The 19,531-nt window shown below is 51.3% G+C and overlaps 2 protein-coding genes across 2 annotated transcripts in view; one reads left to right on the forward strand and one right to left on the reverse strand.

The window, feature by feature from the left end:
* BCKDHA (branched chain keto acid dehydrogenase E1 subunit alpha) overlaps nt 1–5,728 on the reverse strand; it is an 11,419-nt gene extending 5,691 nt beyond the window's left edge. The window contains exons 1-3 of the mRNA XM_053474176.1: nt 5,602–5,728; nt 839–1,015; nt 189–275 (exon numbers count right to left, since the gene is read on the reverse strand). Coding sequence (XP_053330151.1) covers nt 189–275; nt 839–1,015; nt 5,602–5,664 — 327 coding nt within the window. The 5' untranslated portion in view covers nt 5,665–5,728. The remainder of the gene's footprint in view (nt 1–188; nt 276–838; nt 1,016–5,601) is intronic.
* Nucleotides 5,729–5,841: 113 nt separating this feature from the next.
* Nucleotides 5,842–15,725, forward strand: EXOSC5 (exosome component 5). The gene is made up of 6 exons (XM_053474179.1): nt 5,842–5,989; nt 8,509–8,622; nt 8,968–9,089; nt 9,447–9,587; nt 9,679–9,768; nt 15,610–15,725. The coding sequence occupies exons 1-6, from the start codon at nt 5,902–5,904 to the stop codon at nt 15,700–15,702; spliced, it is 648 nt and encodes a 215-aa protein (XP_053330154.1). The 5' UTR covers nt 5,842–5,901; the 3' UTR covers nt 15,703–15,725.
* The last annotated feature ends 3,806 nt before the right edge of the window (nt 15,726–19,531 follow it).

The raw sequence follows: 19,531 nt of genomic DNA on the forward strand, positions 1-19,531 counted from the left end.
CCACCACAGGGCAACACAGACAGAAGGGAGATATGGGACACAGTTAGCCCTTCCTACCGGAGGGTGACACAGACAAGGTAGATATGCAATAGTTAGCCCCTCCCACTGCTGGGTGACACAGACAGAAGGGATATATGGGACAGAGTCAGCCCCTCCCACCGCCGGGCACCAGCGTGGAGGCCCCTCACCTGTCTCTGGGACTCGTACAGGATCCGGTCCATGGTGTTCAGCAGGGTCATCGTGTGGTAGAATTTCAGGACCTTCTCTTTCGGGATCTGGGGGGAGAAACGATTCCTTGTTCAGCTTCCGGGGCCAAAGATTCGAGGGACACTCCAGCTCTATTAACCACTCGTGCACACCAGAGCTGAGCGGCCCCTTTACACTTACATGTGGCCCCCCCCCAGGCGTCCGGTTAAACTGATTAAACGGCTCAAGAATCGATTCATTCGAGTTTTTGTGTCAAAAGGGATACTAAAGTGTCTAGTCTTATCACCATAGCAACCAAGTTAATGTCCCTGCGGACTGCACCATTCCTTTGGTTGCTATGGTGATAAGGCCACTTTTCAAACCTACACCAGAATCACTTTTTATGCACCCCCCTCAGGTGTTAAGCTCGTGGCCCCCTACAATCTGGCGATCATCCACTATGCCTTGTCGAAGAGGGTGGGGCCTCAAGACCCAATCACCATACAAGGGAAAGAGTGGGCGGGGCCTGGATGCAGTATGGGCGGATCTACGCGCAGAGCACACAGTTTAGTAATACGGCTGCGGGCTCTCGGGGGCCGGACGGTTTATTCCATCCTCTGCGCTCCCCACCGTCCAGTGTTTGGGGTCTTACCTTGGGGTCTTCGCTGGGGTTCATGATCTGCCCCTGTCTGTCCATCACCCTGTAGATGGGGATCCCGGAGATGACGTTGGGCTGGATGAACTCCAGAGACTCCACAAACTCGGCCGACGCTCCCGGGAACTGCGGCTTCTCCTCCAGGGAGCTGAACTGACTCTGCGGGCGGGCGAGCTGCCGGGGGGCAAACAGGCGGTCAGGGGTCACGCGCTGCCATGTTACCCCGGAAACTGCACCGGTGGTACGTCTGCTACACACACGCCAGGTAACACCATCAACATTATATATATATAAATTCTATATATGTATACCGGGCCTAGGGGTGAAAACCATATCCGCTCAGTGCTGCGTTTAATAAACGGGGCCCCACGTCCTGTGCCGTATTCAAAAAGAGGGCGGCTTTACACGGGGGGGGGGTATATAGATGCTGTACACGGGGGGGGGTATATAGATGCTGCACACGGGGGGGTATATAGATGCTGCACACGGGGGGGGTATACAGATGTCGCACACGGGGGGGGTATATAGATGCTGTACACGGGGGGGGTATACAGATGTCGCACACGGGGGGGTATATAGATGCTGCACACGGGGGGGTATATAGATGCTGCACACGGGGGGGTATACAGATGTCGCACACGGGGGGGTATACAGATGCTGCACACAGGGGGGGTATATAAATGCTGCACACGGGGGGTATATAGATGCTGCACACGGGGGGGTATATAGATGCTGCACACGGGGGGGTATATAGATGCTGCACACGGGGGGGTATATAGATGCTGCACACGGGGGGGGGTATATAGATGCTGCACACGGGGGGTATATAGATGCTGCACACGGGGGGGTATATAGATGCTGCACACGGGGGGGTATATAGATGCTGCACACGGGGGGGGGTATATAGATGCTGCACACGGGGGGGTATATAGATGCTGCACACGGGGGGGTATATAGATGCTGCACACGGGGGGGTATATAGATGCTGCACACGGGGGGGGGTATATAGATGCTGCACACGGGGGGGGTATATAGATGCTGCACACGGGGGGGGTATATAGATGCTGCACACGGGGGGTATATAGATGCTGCACACGGGGGGGGTATATAGATGCTGCACACGGGGGGTATACAGATGCTGCACACGGGGGGGGGTATATAGATGCTGCACACGGGGGGGGTATATAGATGCTGCACACGGGGGGGGTATATAGATGCTGCACACGGGGGGGGTATATAGATGCTGCACACGGGGGGGTATATAGATGCTGCACACGGGGGGGTATATAGATGCTGTATACGGGGGTATGTACAGGGCCGTAGGAAGGGCGAGGTGAGAGAGGCCGATCAGCAGCTGCAGGGCTTGTTGGGGAGACCACAATCCCCCCAACATTATGGAGCGCGGGGTCCGTCACTTCAGACCTCGGCTTCTGTTCTCCCTATTAACCGGCAAATGATTCAGAGTGCCGGGATATGATGTCACCCCCCCCCCCGCTCTGCATCAAGCTGGTGTGTGCCTGTATGTGCATATGGGTGTGTGTAAGGGCAGTGTATGTGTAAATGTGTGTTTATGGGCAGTCGTGTGTAAGGGCAGTGTGTGTGTGTGTGTGTGTGTGTGTGTGTAAGGGCAGTGTATGTGTATATGTGTGTTTATGGGCAGTCGTGTGTAAGGGCAGTGTATGTGTATGTGTGTGTGTGTGTGTGTGTGTGTGTAAGGGCAGTGTATGTGTAAATGTGTGTTTATGGGCAGTCGTGTGTAAGGGCAGTGTATGTGTGTGTGAGGGCAGTGTATGTGTATATGTGTGTTTATGGGTAGTGTAAATAAAATAAACTGTAAAAAAAAATATATATATATATATAGGTGAGGGGGCACAATTTTCCATTCTTGCCCTGGGTCTGTATGTTCGCGTGTTCTCTGTATGTGATGTTTGTTCTGCTGCCGTTTATTACACAGAAGAAAAGATCACGAGTTTCTCGGGACGCCAGACACGGATATATCGCCACATTAGCTTTCAGGACCTCAGAGGTCTCTCCTTTACATGACAATGAAAATCTATAAAACGCTGGCAGATCCGGCCCCCGGCTAGACACAAACCTTAATCAGTCGTTGGTCTCGTCTTTGATTCGGAAGCCGTATATACACATATACACAGTATTACCCTCTACCACCTCTGCTGGGAGGCTGTTCCACTTATCTACCACCCTCTCGGTAAGGTTAAACTCCCTTCCGTCACATAACCGTCTTGCTTCTGTTGTATATACAAAATCTATCCGTCATCTTAAGTGCATAAATGCAGGAGTTAAATAAACGGCATCATATGATACGCACACTGGGGGGCACACAGAGGCCGGGGGTCCCGTCAGGCCCAGGGGCCCCGGATGGATGATTCTAACATTCCTTGTTATTGTCTTCCAGAGGGCTGCAGTCAGTCCATGTAACATGACACCATATGTTACACGCACATGGCATGCTCTGTGTTACTGCCCCGCCTCACATGTCGGCCAATCACAAGCCAGCCCTGTAGACGAGCCTCTCCGAGACCTTCCTACACGTCGGACCGGGAAAATCATACAAAGCAGCAATGTCACCTCTCGCCAACACGTGACAGCCGGTTACTGCGACACGGCAGGCTTACAGTCACTTAGACGTCCTTGTTCCTTGAGGAACGTACTGCTTTTACGACTTTACTGAGAGGGTGGTGGATAAGTGGAGCAGCCTCCCAGCAGAGGTGGTAGAGGGTAATACAGTGGGGGTATTAAACATGCATGGGATAGACATACGGCTCCTGAATTTAAGACGAGACCAACGACGGATTAAGGTTTCATGCTTTACAGACTAGACGGGGGCCGTCGGGGGCCGATCTGCTAGAAGGTTCTGGGCTTCTATTTTCATCTGAAGGAGAGACCGCTGAGGACGCTGCATGTTTTCCAATAATAAGTTATCTTCAACTAAAGACATTCAGATAAACACCGTTTCCCTTATTATGTGTTTTTATGATAAATTAACCCTTCAGCCCTCGTAGTCGGTTGGGGCCGTTTCTGGCATCTCGAGGAACTCGTGATCTTTTCTTCTGTACAATAAACGGTAGCAGAACAAACATCACATACAGACAACACACGAACATACAGCAGCCATATATACTCCCCCCCCCGTATACCGCAGCCATATACAAACCCCCCATATACCGCAGCCATATACACTCCCCCCGTATACCGCAGCCATATACACTCCCCCCCCCGTATACCGCAGCCATATACAACCCCCCGTACACCGCAGCCATATACAAACCCCCCATATACCGCAGCCATATACACTCCCCCCTGTATACCGCAGCCATATACACTCCCCCCCGTATACCGCAGCCATATACACTCCCCCCCCGTATACCGCAGCCATATACACTCCCCCCCCGTATACCGCAGCCATATACAACCCCCCGTACACCGCAGCCATATACAAACCCCCCATATACCGCAGCCATATACACTCCCCCCGTATACCGCAGCCATATACAACCCCCCCCGTATACCGCAGCCATATACACTCCCCCCCGTATACCGCAGCCATATACACTCCCCCCCGTATACCGCAGCCATATACACTCCCCCCGTATACCGCAGCCATATACACTCCCCCCCCGTATACCGCAGCCATATACACTCCCCCCCATATACCGCAGCCATATACACTCCCCCCGTATACCGCAGCCATATACAACCCCCCCCGTATACCGCAGCCATATACAACCCCCCCCGTATACCGCAGCCATATACAACCCCCCCGTATACCGCAGCCATATACAACCCCCCCCGTATACCGCAGCCATATACAACCCCCCCGTATACCGCAGCCATATACAACCCCCCCGTATACCGCAGCCATATACAACCCCCCCGTATACCGCAGCCATATACAACCCCCCCGTATACCGCAGCCATATACAACCCCCCCGTATACCGCAGCCATATACAACCCCCCCGTATACCGCAGCCATATACAACCCCCCCCGTATACCGCAGCCATATACAACCCCCCCCGTATACCGCAGCCATATACAACCCCCCCGTATACCGCAGCCATATACAACCCCCCCGTATACCGCAGCCATATACAACCCCCCCGTATACCGCAGCCATATACAACCCCCCCCGTATACCGCAGCCATATACAACCCCCCCCGTACATATACCGCAGCCATATACCCCCCTACCGCCATATACAACCCCCCCGTATACCGCAGCCATATACAACCCCCCCCGTATACCGCAGCCATATACAACCCCCCCGTATACCGCAGCCATATACAACCCCCCCGTATACCGCAGCCATATACAACCCCCCCGTATACCGCAGCCATATACAACCCCCCCGTATACCGCAGCCATATACAACCCCCCCGTATACCGCAGCCATATACAACCCCCCCGTATACCGCAGCCATATACAACCCCCCCGTATACCGCAGCCATATACAACCCCCCCGTATACCGCAGCCATATACAACCCCCCCCATATACAACTCCCCATATCCCAGGGGCCCCTGTCACTGTCCTGACCCCCAATTCCCCATATCCCAGGGGCCCCTGTCACTGTCCTGACCCCTAACTCCCCATATCCCAGGGGCCTGTCACTGTCCTGACCCCCTCCCTAAATACCTCAGGTGCCCCTGACACTGAGTTGGCCTCCAGGTCACCAGACCCCAGTGGCCTCTGTTACTCACCTGGTTCCCCCCAATGCCCCAGGAGCCCCTGACACTCACCTGGCCCCCAGCTCTCCAGGGCCCCGCTCCCCGGACCCGCAGCAGCGCTCTCAATGCCGCCATCTTTCTCCAGACTGCCCCGGACCCGCCTGTCTGTCTGTCATTAAGGCCCCCGTCTGCCGAGGCATTGTCCCCTCAGGCCCGGTATATTCCGTCATAAGCAGCCTCCCTCCTTCCCCTCACAGTGTCCGGGCCCCTGGCCCCTGGCCCCCGTCCAATATTTTTGCCCAGGCAGTGAAAAGGGCAGTTCTGTCCGTGGTCCCCGGAAGCGGAAGTTCCCCGCACGCTGGGGAGAGGAGGATGGAGTCGGCAGAGCCCGCGCTGAGAGAGATCGGCTGTGAGCAGAGCTTACTGAGCCGGCCTGATGGGTCTGCCACCTTCCTGCAGGGTAAATACCCGCCATGGGGCAAAACAGTAACTGGGTATATATATATCACACATGGGTCTGCCAGCTTCCTTCAGGGTAAATACCCACCATGGGGCAAAACAGTAACCGGGTATATATATCACACATGGGTCTGCCAGCTTCCCCGGGGTAAATACCCACCATGGGGCAAAACAGTAACTGGGTATATATATCACACATGGGTCTGCCACCTTCCTGCAGGGTAAATACCCGCCATGGGGCAAAACAGTAACTGGGTATATATATCACACATGGGTCTGCCACCTTCCTGCAGGGTAAATACCCGCCATGGGGCAAAACAGTAACTGGGTATATATATCACACATGGGTCTGCCACCTTCCTGCAGGGTAAATACCCGCCATGGGGCAAAACAGTAACCAGGTATATATATCACACATGGGGCAAAACAGTAACTGGGTATATATATCACACATGGGTCTGCCAGCTTCCTTCAGGGTAAATACCCACCATGGGGCAAAACAGTAACCGGGTATATATATCACACATGGGTCTGCCAGCTTCCCCGGGGTAAATAGCCACCTTGGGGCAGAATAACCAGGCAAATATTACACAAAGTTCTCCCATGTTCCTGCAGGGTAAAATAACACCAGGGTGCATATCACAGGTGGGTCTGCTACCCCGGCAGGGTAAATAACTTCCCCAGCAGGGTAAATAACTGCCCCTGGCTCACAATAATAACTGGTTCTGTATCACACATTCCAGCCGGGTAAATACCCCTGTTGTGTGAAATTATAATTGGGTTTTTGCAACATATGTGGCTGCCACCTTCCTGCAGGGTATATACTAAATACCCACCCTGGGGCAAAAAGATAACCAGGTGAATATCGCACATGGGTCTGCCCTTGGGTGGCGGCATCGGCTGTGTTTTGCAGAACACCTGTTTCCCGGGGCAGGTAAAGCGTTTCCCGGGGCAGGTAAAGCATTTCCCGGGGCAGGTAAAGCGTACAGTATCTGGAAGGGAACCGGTTACTCGGTTATACCCCTGCAGGGGGCAGCACTTTACCTGCTGCTCGGCACGGTGTAGAAATGATGTGTCCTGGGTTATAAAGCCCGCGTGGTCGCCCTGATCTGCCCCGTCCTGCAGGGCCCGTGATAAATAGGCGACTCCTGGATGGAAAGTTCCCTTATCACAGATCCCTATAGCTCTGAATGTGACGCGCATGCTCACCGGTCTGCTTCGTTCTGAATCATTCCCGATTGGCCCCCGACAGATCTTAATGAGTTAATTTGCCCCCCATGACCTTAATTTATAGACCCGCGATACCAAACGCAAACCTATCCCACCTATCCAACCCGTCAGAGGGCAATAAAGCACTGCCGGGGGGGGGGGGTGTTAAGCGCGTGAGTGAAAGAAAGTTATGGAGTTTCTCATAGAGGGAAAGGAGAGAAGAGAGAGACCAGAGGAGAGAGAAGAGATAGAGGGAAAGGAGAGAAGAGAGACCAGAGGAGAGAGAAGAGATAGAGGGAAAGGAGAGAAGAGAGAGACCAGAGGAGAGAGAAGAGATAGAGGGAAAGGAGAGAAGAGAGACCAGAGGAGAGAGAAGAGATAGAGGGAAAGGAGAGAAGAGAGACCAGAGGAGAGAGAAGAGATAGAGGGAAAGGAGAGAAGAGAGAGACCAGAGGAGAGAGAAGAGATAGAGGGAAAGGAGAGAAGAGAGAGACCAGAGGAGAGAGAAGAGATAGAGGGAAAGGAGAGAAGAGAGACCAGAGGAGAGAGAAGAGATAGAGGGAAAGGAGAGAAGAGAGACCAGAGGAGAGAGAAGAGATAGAGGGAAAGGAGAGAAGAGAGACCAGAGGAGAGAGAAGAGATAGAGGGAAAGGAGAGAAGAGAGACCAGAGGAGAGAGAAGAGATAGAGGGAAAGGAGAGAAGAGAGACCAGAGGAGAGAGAAGAGATAGAGGGAAAGGAGAGAAGAGAGACCAGAGGAGAGAGAAGAGATAGAGGGAAAGGAGAGGAGAGAGAAGAGATAGAGGGAAAGGAGAGGAGAGAGAAGAGATAGAGGGAAAGGAGAGGAGAGAGAGACCAGAGGAGAGAGAAGAGATAGAGGGAAAGGAGAGAAGAGAGAGACCAGAGGAGAGAGAAGAGATAGAGGGAAAGGAGAGGAGAGAGAAGAGTTAGAGGGAAAGGAGAGAAGAGAGAGACCAGAGGAGAGAGAAGAGATAGAGGGAAAGGAGAGAAGAGAGAGACCAGAGGAGAGAGAAGAGATAGAGGGAAGGGAGAGAAGAGAGACCAGAGGAGAGAGAAGAGATAGAGGGAAAGGAGAGGAGAGAGAGACCAGAGGAGAGAGAAGAGATAGAGGGAAAGGAGAGAAGAGAGAGACCAGAGGAGAGAGAAGAGATAGAGGGAAAGGAGAGGAGAGAGAAGAGTTAGAGGGAAAGGAGAGAAGAGAGACCAGAGGAGAGACGGTTTTAAATGTGGAAACCGTCTGCTTTCACTCCGCGGCGCTCTCGGATTCACGCGGCGCTCTCTTCTCTCACAGGGGACACGTCGGTCCTGGCGGGGGTTTATGGTCCGGCGGAGATTAAAGTAAGCAGAGAGCTGCACGACAAATCCACCATCGAGGTCATCCTCAGACCCAAGGTGGGGTTACCAGGTGAGTGCATGCGGGGGGGGGTACCAGGTGGGTGCATGCGGGGGGTACCAGGTGAGTGGATGCGGGGGGGTTACCAGGTGAGTGCATGCGGGGGGGTTACCAGGTGAGTGCATGCGGGGGGATTACCAGGTGAGTGCATGCGGGGGGGGCATTGTGTTTGGTAAAGGGGTTGGAGGTAGCATGTCTGCCAAGCGTCCCGTTCAGTTTGTCAGTCCCTAAATCCCTGTGCCTCTCAGTCCTCCCCAGTACCCCTCTTCTTGGAGCTCAGAGGGTTGTAAACGTCGGGCTCCATTCATTTATTTAACTGCCCCCTCGCCCGCTGACGCCGTTTTCTTTGCCCCTCAGCCGTACAGGAGAGGAGTCGGGAGCAGCTGATCCGGGAGACGTGCGAGTCGGTTATTATGGGATGTCTGCACCCCAGAACCTCCATCACTGCCGTGCTTCAGATCGTTCACGACGCTGGATCCGTATCCTTAGCTGTCAGAGCCCTGTCATCCCACCAACGGCCACCAGATGGCAGCAGGGGAGCAGTTATCCGGCACCGTTCCCTCCGCTCCCTCTGCAGCTGCCCCAGCCAGATGCCCCGGCCAGCCTGGTGTCTGGTATCTACCCCGCTGCCCCCAGCAGCCTGCCCCCTCTGCCCCTGTTCACTTGCTGCTGTTTCATTCTTCGCCCCCAGATTTTCCCTGCCCCCTCCTTTGTTGCATTTCATTTTTTGCCCCAGACCCCTCTTTTTTGCCCCCGCCTGCCGTTGTTCCCCATTGTAGTATTTGTCCTGTTGGGGGTATCCTCTTCTCCACCAATTACCCTTAACCCCCCCCCAGCTCCTGGCCTGCTGCCTGAACGCTGCCTGCATGGGGCTGATGGATGCCGGGCTCCCCATGCGCGCTCTGTTCTGCGGGGTCACTTGTGCGCTCGATGCCGACGGCCAAATAACGCTGGATCCCAACACCAAGCAACAGAAGGTCAGTCCATGATCAGGCGAAAGTGTGATGGATGCGTGGAGCAGCCGCTCAGAAGAAGTGGTAACAGAATTATAATGTTTATTATTAACAGGAGAGCCGAGCAGTTCTGACTTTTGCTATAGAGAGTTTGGAAAAGAAAGTGTTAACCGTCTCCTCGACCGGGGCATATTCTGCTGCCGAGGTAAGAGAACCCCTCGCCGCTTTACTATACATTATACAGGGGGCCGGTCACTGATTTATCTACACATTATACAGGGGCCGGTCACTGATTTATCTACACATTATACAGGGGCCGGTCACTGATTTATCTATACATTATACAGGGGGCCGGTCACTGATTTATCTATACATCATACAGGGGGCCGGTCACTGATTTATCTATACATTATACAGGGGGCCGGTCACTGATTTATCTATACATTATACAGGGGGCCGGTCACTGATTTATCTACACATTATACAGGGGCCGGTCACTGATTTATCTATACATTATACAGGGGGCCGGTCACTGATTTATCTATACATTATACAGGGGGCCGGTCACTGATTTATCTATACATTATACAGGGGGCCGGTCACTGATTTCTCTATACATTATACAGGGACCGGTCACTGATTTATCTATACATTATACAGGGGCCGGTCACTGATTTATCTATACATTATACAGGGGGCCAGTCACTGATTTAACTATACATTATACAGGGGCCGGTCACTGATTTATCTATACATTATACAGGGGCCGGTCACTGATTTATCTATACATTATACAGGGGCCGGTCACTGATTTATCTATACATTATACAGGGGGCCGGTCACTGATTTATCTACACATTATACAGGGGCCGGTCACTGATTTATCTATACATTATACAGGGGCCGGTCACTGATTTATCTATACATTATACAGGGGGCCGGTCACTGATTTATCTATACATTATACAGGGGCCGGTCACTGATTTATCTACACATTATACAGGGGCCGGTCACTGATTTATCTATACATTATACAGGGGGCCGGTCACTGATTTATCTATACATTATACAGGGGCCGGGTCACTGATTTATCTATACATTATACAGGGGTCGGTCACTGATTTATCTATACATTATACAGGGGGCCGGTCACTGATTTATCTACACATTATACAGGGGCCGGTCACTGATTTATCTATACATTATACAGGGGGCCGGTCACTGATTTATCTATACATTATACAGGGACCGGTCACTGATTTATCTATACATTATACAGGGGCCAGTCACTGATTTATCTATACATTATACAGGGGCCGGTCACTGATTTATCTATACATTATACAGGGGGCCGGTCACTGATTTATCTATACATTATACAGGGGCCAGTCACTGATTTATCTATACATTATACAGGGGCCGGTCACTGATTTATCTATACATTATACAGGGGGCCGGTCACTGATTTATCTATACATTATACAGGGGCCGCTCACTGATTTATCTATACATTATACAGGGGCCGGTCACTGATTTATCTATACATTATACAGGGGGCCGGTCACTGATTTATCTACACATTATACAGGGGCCGGTCACTGATTTATCTATACATTATACAGGGGGCCGGTCACTGATTTATCTATACATTATACAGGGGCCGGTCACTGATTTATCTACACATTATACAGGGGCCGGTCACTGATTTATCTATACATTATACAGGGGGCCGGTCACTGATTTATCTACACATTATACAGGGGCCGGTCACTGATTTATCTATACATTATACAGGGGGCCGGTCACTGATTTATCTATACATCATACAGGGGGCCGATCACTGATTTATCTATACATTATACAGGGGGCCGGTCACTGATTTATCTATACATTATACAGGGGGCCGGTCACTGATTTATCTACACATTATACAGGGGGGCGGTCACTGATTTATCTATACATTATACAGGGGGCCAGTCACTGATTTATCTATACATCATACAGGGGGCCGGTCACTGATTTATCTATACAGTATACAGGGGCCGGTCACTGATTTATCTATACATTATACAGGGGCCGGTCACTGATTTATCTATACATTATACAGGGGCCGGTCACTGATTTATCTATACAGTATACAGGGGGCCGGTCACTGATTTATCTATACGTTATACAGGGGCCGGACACTGATTTATCTATACATTATACAGGGGGCCGGTCACTGATTTATCTATACATTATACAGGGGGCCGGTCACTGATTTATCTATACATTATACAGGGGGCCGGTCACTGATTTATCTATACATTATACAGGGGCCGGTCGCTGATTTATCTATACATTATACAGGGGCCGGTCACTGATTTATCTATGCATTATACAGGGGCCGGTCGCTGATTTATCTATACATTATACAGGGGGCCGGTCACTGATTTATCTATACATTATACAGGGCCGGTCACTGATTTATCTATACATTATACAGGGGCCGGTCACTGATTTATCTTTACATTATACAGGGGCCGGTCACTGATTTATCTATACATTATACAGGGGGCCGGTCACTGATTTATCTATACATTATACAGGGGGCGGTCACTGATTTATCTATACATTATACAGGGGGCCGGTCACTGATTTATCTATACATTATACAGGGGCCGGTCACTGATTTATCTATACGTTATACAGGGGGCCGGTCACTGATTTATCTATACATTATACAGGGGGCCGGTCACTGATTTATCTATACATTATACAGGGGCCGGTCACTGATTAATCTATACATTATACAGGGGCCGGTCACTGATTTATCTATACATTATACAGGGGCCGGTCACTGATTTATCTATACATTATACAGGGGGCCGATCACTGATTTATCTATACATTATACAGGGGGCCGGTCACTGATTTATCTATACATTATACAGGGGCCGGCTCACTGATTTATCTATACATTATACAGGGGGCCGGTCACTGATTTATCTATACATTATACAGGGGCCAGTCACTGATTTATCTATACATTATACAGGGGGCCGGTCACTGATTTATCTATACATTATACAGCGGGGCGGTCACTGATTTATCTATACATTATACAGGGGCCAGTCACTGATTTATCTATACATTATACAGGGGGCCGGTCACTGATTTATCTATACATTATACAGGGGGCCGGTCACTGATTTATCTGTACATTATACAGGGGGCCGGTCACTGATTTATCTATACATTATACAGGGGCCGGTCACTGATGTATCTATACATTATACAGCGGGGCGGTCACTGATTTATCTATACATTATACAGGGGCCAGTCACTGATTTATCTATACATTATACAGGGGCCGGTCACTGATTTATCTATACATTATACAGGGGCCGGTCACTGATTTATCTATACATTATACAGGGGCCGGTCACTGATTTACCTATACATTATACAGGGGCCGGTCACTGATTTATCTATACATTATACAGGGGCCGGTCACTGATTTATCTATACATTATACAGGGGCCGGTCACTGATTTACCTATACATTATACAGGGGCCGGTCACTGATTTACCTATACATTATACAGGGGCCGGTCACTGATTTATCTATACATTATACAGGGGCCGGTCACTGATTTATCTATACATTATACAGGGGCCGGTCACTGATTTACCTATACATTATACAGGGGCCGGTCACTGATTTACCTATACATTATACAGGGGCCGGACACTGATTTATCTATACATTATACAGGGGCCGGACACTGATTTATCTATACATTATACAGGGGCCGGTCACTGATTTATCTATACATTATACAGGGGCCGGTCACTGATTTATCTATACATTATACAGGGGCCGGTCACTGATTTATCTATACATTATACAGGGGCCGGTCACTGATTTATCTATACATTATACAGGGGCCGGTCACTGATTTACCTATACATTATACAGGGGCTGGTCACTGATTTACCTATACATTATACAGGGGCCGGTCACTGATTTATCTATACATTATACAGGGGCCGGTCACTGATTTATCTATACATTATACAGGGGCCAGTCACTGATTTATCTATACATTATACAGGGGCCGGTCACTGATTTATCTATACATTATACAGGGGCCGGTCACTGATTTACCTATACATTATACAGGGGCCGGACACTGATTTATCTATACATTATACAGGGGCCGGTCACTGATTTATCTATACATTATACAGGGGCCGGTCACTGATTTATCTATACATTATACAGGGGCCGGTCACTGATTTATCTATACATTATACAGGGGCCGGTCACTGATTTATCTATACATTATACAGGGGGCCGGTCACTGATTTATCTATACGTTATACAGGGGCCGGTCACTGATTTATCTATACGTTATACAGGGGGCCGGTCACTGATTTATCTATACATTATACAGGGGGCCGGTCACTGATTTATCTATACGTTATACAGGGGCCGGTCACTGATTTATCTATACGTTATACAGGGGGCCGGTCACTGATTTATCTATACGTTATACAGGGGCCGGTCACTGATTTATCTATACATTATACAGGGGGCCGGTCACTGATTTATCTATACATTATACAGGGGCTGGTCACTGATTTATCTATACATTATACAGGGGCTGGTCACTGATTTATCTATACATTATACAGGGGCCGGTCACTGATTTATCTATACATTATACAGGGGCCGGTCACTGATTTATCTATAGATTATACAGGGGGCTGGGTCACTGATTTATCTATACATTATACAGGGGCCGGTCACTGATTTATCTATACATTATACAGGGGCCGGCTGGTTAATTTATCTATACATCATACGCAGTAATGTCAGGGAGATGGTGTACCTCTAGGACCGTGTGGGTTCTGACTCATTGCGGCCCTCGCGGACGGCTCCGCTCAGAGCTGCTGGGATTCAGCCAAATGCCTTTTAATTAATTAAGGAAAAAATTCAATCGAATGAATGTGGATTGGCTGCTGGGAGATTTAACCCCTCGTTGCCGGACAGCCGGCGACATCAAATTCCGTAGCGCTGTACAATGGGTACATACATTAACCCTTTGTGTTGTGGACTTATGTTAACCGTTTTTCGGCTGAAGGGTACTGGAGTGAATTAACCCCTTCTGTGATCGGCCCCCAAACCGTAATCAGTCGTTGGTCTCGTCTTAGATTCAGGAGCCGGATGTCTATCCCATGCATGTTTAATCCCCTCACTGTATTACCCTCTACCACCTCTGCTGGGAGCTGCTCCACTTATCTACCACCCCCTCAGTAAAGTAAAACCTCGTTTCGGGGACAGCCTGGCAAGGGTATCAGCTGAAGGCCGTCATCGTGTCTGTCTGTACCAGCTGGAGACTCCCGTGACCTCCTGCTATTCCTGCACTTTATCCCCCGCGTCAGACTGTCCTCCTGCGCTGGCGTTTGGGGCTGAATACTAAGTGGGATTCTCAGCCGGCAGGGAGGGTCCGTAAATACCCCGGCAGCCGCGCGGACCGTGCTAATCACTCTCAGCCGCTGAATACAGAGTCCGTGCCCCAGATCTCGCTTCTGTCTGTCGCCCGCAGTGGGGTATCCGTGCTGCCTCGGTGTTTATCGGGGGGGGTTCCTGGTTGTTGCCCCTCGTGCGGGGCGGCCTCGCTTCTCACGCGCTCTCTCTGCAGTGTGATTATTAATTGCCCCCGGGGCAGACTGAGGGGGAGACGGTTTAATAAACCGATGTTAAGAGAATCATTAAAATTGAACAAATAGCTCCGGCTCCCTGTGGCCCTTCGTAAAGACAGCGGGTGGGGGAGGGGGAGGAGGGGAGCCGGGGGCTTTCTCTCCCTGCTCATTAGACTCTTCTCTCTCTCCCTGCTCATTAGGCTCTTCTCTCTCTCCCTGCTCATTAGACTCTTCTCTCTCTCCCTGCTCATTAGACTCTTCTCTCTCTCCCTGCTCATTAGACTCTTCTCTCTCTCCCTGCTCATTAGGCTCTTCTCTCTCTCCCTGCTCACAGTGTCTCTCCCTCTCTCTCCAGTTCCAGCAGAGCATCGCGGCCGCTCAGATAGCAGCCCAGAAAATCTTCCGCTTCTACAGAGACTCCGTCAGGAGGAGATACTCCAAGTCCTGAGGGGACGCCCCAAAGCCCCTGTATCCCCCCTGCCCTCTGGTACCCCCTCTCTCTCTGCCCTCCTGTACCCCCCCTCTCTCTGCCCTCCTGTACACCCCCTCTCTCTGCCCTCCTGTACACCCTCCTCTCTCTGCCCTCCTGTAACCCCCCTCTATCTGCCCTCCTGTAACCCCCCTCTCTCTGCCCTCCTGTACCCCCCTCTCTCTGCCCTCCTGTACCCCCCCTCTCTCTGCCCTCCTGTAACCCCCCTCTCTCTGCCCTCCTGTACCCCCCCTCTCTCTGCCCTCCTGTACCCCCCCTCTCTCTGCCCTCCTGTACCCCCCTCTCTCTGCCCTCCTGTACCCCCCTCTCTCTGCCCTCCTGTAACCCCCCTCTCTCTGCCCTCCTGTACACCCCCTCTCTCTGCCCTCCTGTAACCCCTCTCTCTGCCCTCCTGTAACCCCCCTCTCTCTGCCCTCCTGTACACCCCCCCCCTCCTGTACACCCCCCCCTCTGCCCTCCTGTACCCCCCTCTCTCTGCCCTCCTGTACACCCCCCCCTCCTGTACACCCCCCCCCCCCTCTGCCCTCTTGTATTTTTTGTAAGTAGATGGCGGATATTTCTGGGATGTTTTTTGTCGTTATTGTATTTTTTACAGAATTAAGGCTATTTGGGTTTCTCTTTATTGTTCCATTTGCATCCACACCCTCAGGTAGTTGTTACATGCATCCATTTCCCAGCTGAGGCTCATGTTGCCATTACAATTATAGAAATTAAAAACATGAATGGGATTCGGCGTTTTGACGGCAAGCGGCCCGGATGATGTGACCGGTGGCCTGGATGATGTCGCCGGCGGCTTGTATTATGTCACCGGCGGCGTGGATGATGTCACCGGCGGAGTCTCGCCTCCGTTAATGCAGTCGCCTTGCGTCGTCGGACTGTCTGCACCTAAATGACGCCGCGTCCCCCATTAATCCCGCCGGTAACCTTGTGCAGGCGGCGCGTCCTTCTGGGCAGATTAATCGCTGCCAGCCGGCAGCGTATTCGGGCGTTAACCCTCCGGTGCCCGACCTTCTGCACCTCAATGTGTGTAAATAATTCCAATTTTAATATTATCGCAGAGTTTTACTGCCCCCTATTATATCTGCACCACGGCGTCTGCAGGCGGTATATAAGTAAATGCACCCCTCCCCCCGCTGTTCCCGCGCACCGGCCCGTGTTTTGCTCTGCGCTGTTCTTGTCCTGACCCAGATCTGTCTGTAACTTTCTCCTCCTCTCACTGCCCCCTCTCCGCTCTCCTGGCCGCCCTCCGCTCTCCCATCCGCCGCCCCCCCCCCCTCGCCTCTCCCCGTCTCGCTGACACTTCGTCCTGTCGGGGGAATATAATCATCACACTCTTAATTTCTTAATTGTCTCTCTTGTGCTGCGCTGGCGGGGTGGGGGTTCAGGGCTGTTTGCCCCGCTGCGGGGTATAACACATTGTCGCATGACACGTATTGTACATCTCTGCGGAATATGGTGGCGCTATAGCAATATCAAATATATGACACTGCGGTGTAAATCAGGCACTGGAAGACAGCTCCACGTACCTACTACTGCAGTGCCCCAGTATGACTGATTAATGCTTGTCTTGGGGTATTTGCCTCCTGGTGGCCCCAGTCGCCTTTATTGCCGTCCGGTTCCGGTCAGAATATTACCAATTCACCTCCCTGGGGTAACTTTCTGGGGTTCGGGGGGCAGGTGACGCTGGGGGGAGGGGGGGTGACACCGGGGGAGGGGCAGGTGACACCGGTCGGTATTTACTGTCCTAATCCAGGTAAATCTCATCCAGTAATCAGGGATTATCTGCAGTTTGTTAATTAGAACTATCCAAGGGCGGGGGGGGGGCGCGGGGGCAGGAGGGTCATCTCATACAGACTTCTGCCCCGGCGTCGGGCGTTTAACATCTCGCGGTTTTATGGGGGGAGGAGACGGGGTAATTGGGGTAGGGTTAGCCGTTTAGTGAATAATCCCCAGGGTTTTTATCTCTCTGACACCCGTCTGGATTTTTGCCGTTTTGCCCCGCAGCCGGATCCTTTTCGTGATTCTTCCTTCATTGGATGTGAAGCAGTTTGACCCCCGGATCGCAGACATTAGCTGCCCCCCCCCCCATGCGTCGGCTGTTATGCGAGCCGTGAGGCGGATCGGCCCCCGCGCTGCGACCCCCGGGGCGATGGCGGAATATTCCGTGCCTCTAAACCCCGCCCGGTTTATTCAAAGCATTTTTGCTGAAATCTGTGTGAATTCCTCTTTTTCTCCCCGTTTCTAGCCTCGCAGGTTTCGGGTTTACTCACCGCTATACGGTCATCCGAGGGCCGCGTGCGGCCCCTTTACATCCGCTATACGGCCTGCCCCTCCCCCGACGTTTTCCGCGCCTGCGGGCTGCAGCTCTGGAGTATTTCTTTTTTTTTAATGCATAATAAAATTCTCATAAAACGGGCCCAAAAAATCGAAATCATTATTTAATCAACAAAAAATAATTGGAATGAATTCAACAAAAAGGAATCGGGTATAATCATTCAATAACAAAAATAAACATAATTATAATTTAACAAAAATCTAATAATTATTCAACAAAGCGTAATGAACTCAAATAACCCGATGTAACCGTTTGTTTTTGGGTTAAACGCTCGTTTCGCGTGCCGGTGTTTGCATGCAGCGGAGGCGCCGGCGGGAAATGTTATGATCCGTCCGTCACCGTAATGACACAAAACGCTGAAAACTCTGCAATATCCACAAAAACGCCATTAACTCCTCTGCCTGGCGTCTGATCCGGTGCAATAACGCAAAGTACCTCGGGCACCGGGCGGGCGCTGCGGACTACCGCCGCGTGACGGGAAAATTCACTTATTTTACGAATAGAACCGAAGATTTTAACTTTTATCCTCAATTTACAGAAACCCAGAGCCCCCCCGGCCCTCGTCTCGTCTTAGATTCAGGAGCCGTGTGTCTGTCCCATGCATGTTTAATCCCCTCGCTGTATTACCCTCTACCACCTCTGCTGGGAGGCTGTTCCAAGTATCCACCACCCTCTCAGTAAAGTCTCTAGCGTCGGATTCGGGTCTCTTTGGAGGAGGGGAAGGTTTTACCCCATCTTGAAATCGTCAGCTGATGGACCTTAAAGTACCCCAGAGGAAGTGCCTCCTGCCCCCGGGGGCGTTTAAGAAACTGACAGAATTTATTTGCGCACAGTAGGTGCCAAGACACCCGATTCTTTGGCATTAAGCCTTAACCAGGAAATATCAGGTACTCCTGTAACCCCCCCGAGGCCGGCTGAGGGGGTATATATTTCTGACACCAACCCCATCAGCAAAGCGTTCCATGCGCAGACTCTGGAACCTGTCCTGTGGTTTGATTCCGGCACTGAGGAGGCGTTGTGTGGCCCCCATGCCCCCCGAATTCAGCCGCCATTTCTTTCCTGCCGGTAAATCAGTGAACCTTTACAGAATCTCCGTTGCTGTGGAACCCAAGGGGGCGGGTTCTAGATCCGGGTTCATGGGGGCAGGGTTCGAGATCCGGGTTCTAGATTTCTTGCAAGTAAAATAGTCTGGGTTGGATGAGGTCCTTTGCCCCCCCCCCTGCCGGTGATTTAATGCCCCCCCAGTCAGTCTGGCCCCTGGTGATTTAATGCCCCCCCAGTCAGTCTGGCCCCAGGTGATTTAATGCCCCCCAGTCGGTATGGCCCCCGGTGATTTAATGCCCCCCAGTCAGTCTGGCCCCTGGTGATTTAATGCCCCCCCAGTCAGTCTGGCCCCTGGTGATTTAATGCCCCCCCAGTCAGTCTGGCCCCTGGTGATTTATTTGCCCCCCT

The sequence above is a fragment of the Spea bombifrons genome, chromosome 8 (assembly GCF_027358695.1).
Source record: "Spea bombifrons isolate aSpeBom1 chromosome 8, aSpeBom1.2.pri, whole genome shotgun sequence".
NCBI classification, from domain to species: Eukaryota; Metazoa; Chordata; class Amphibia; order Anura; family Pelobatidae; genus Spea; species Spea bombifrons.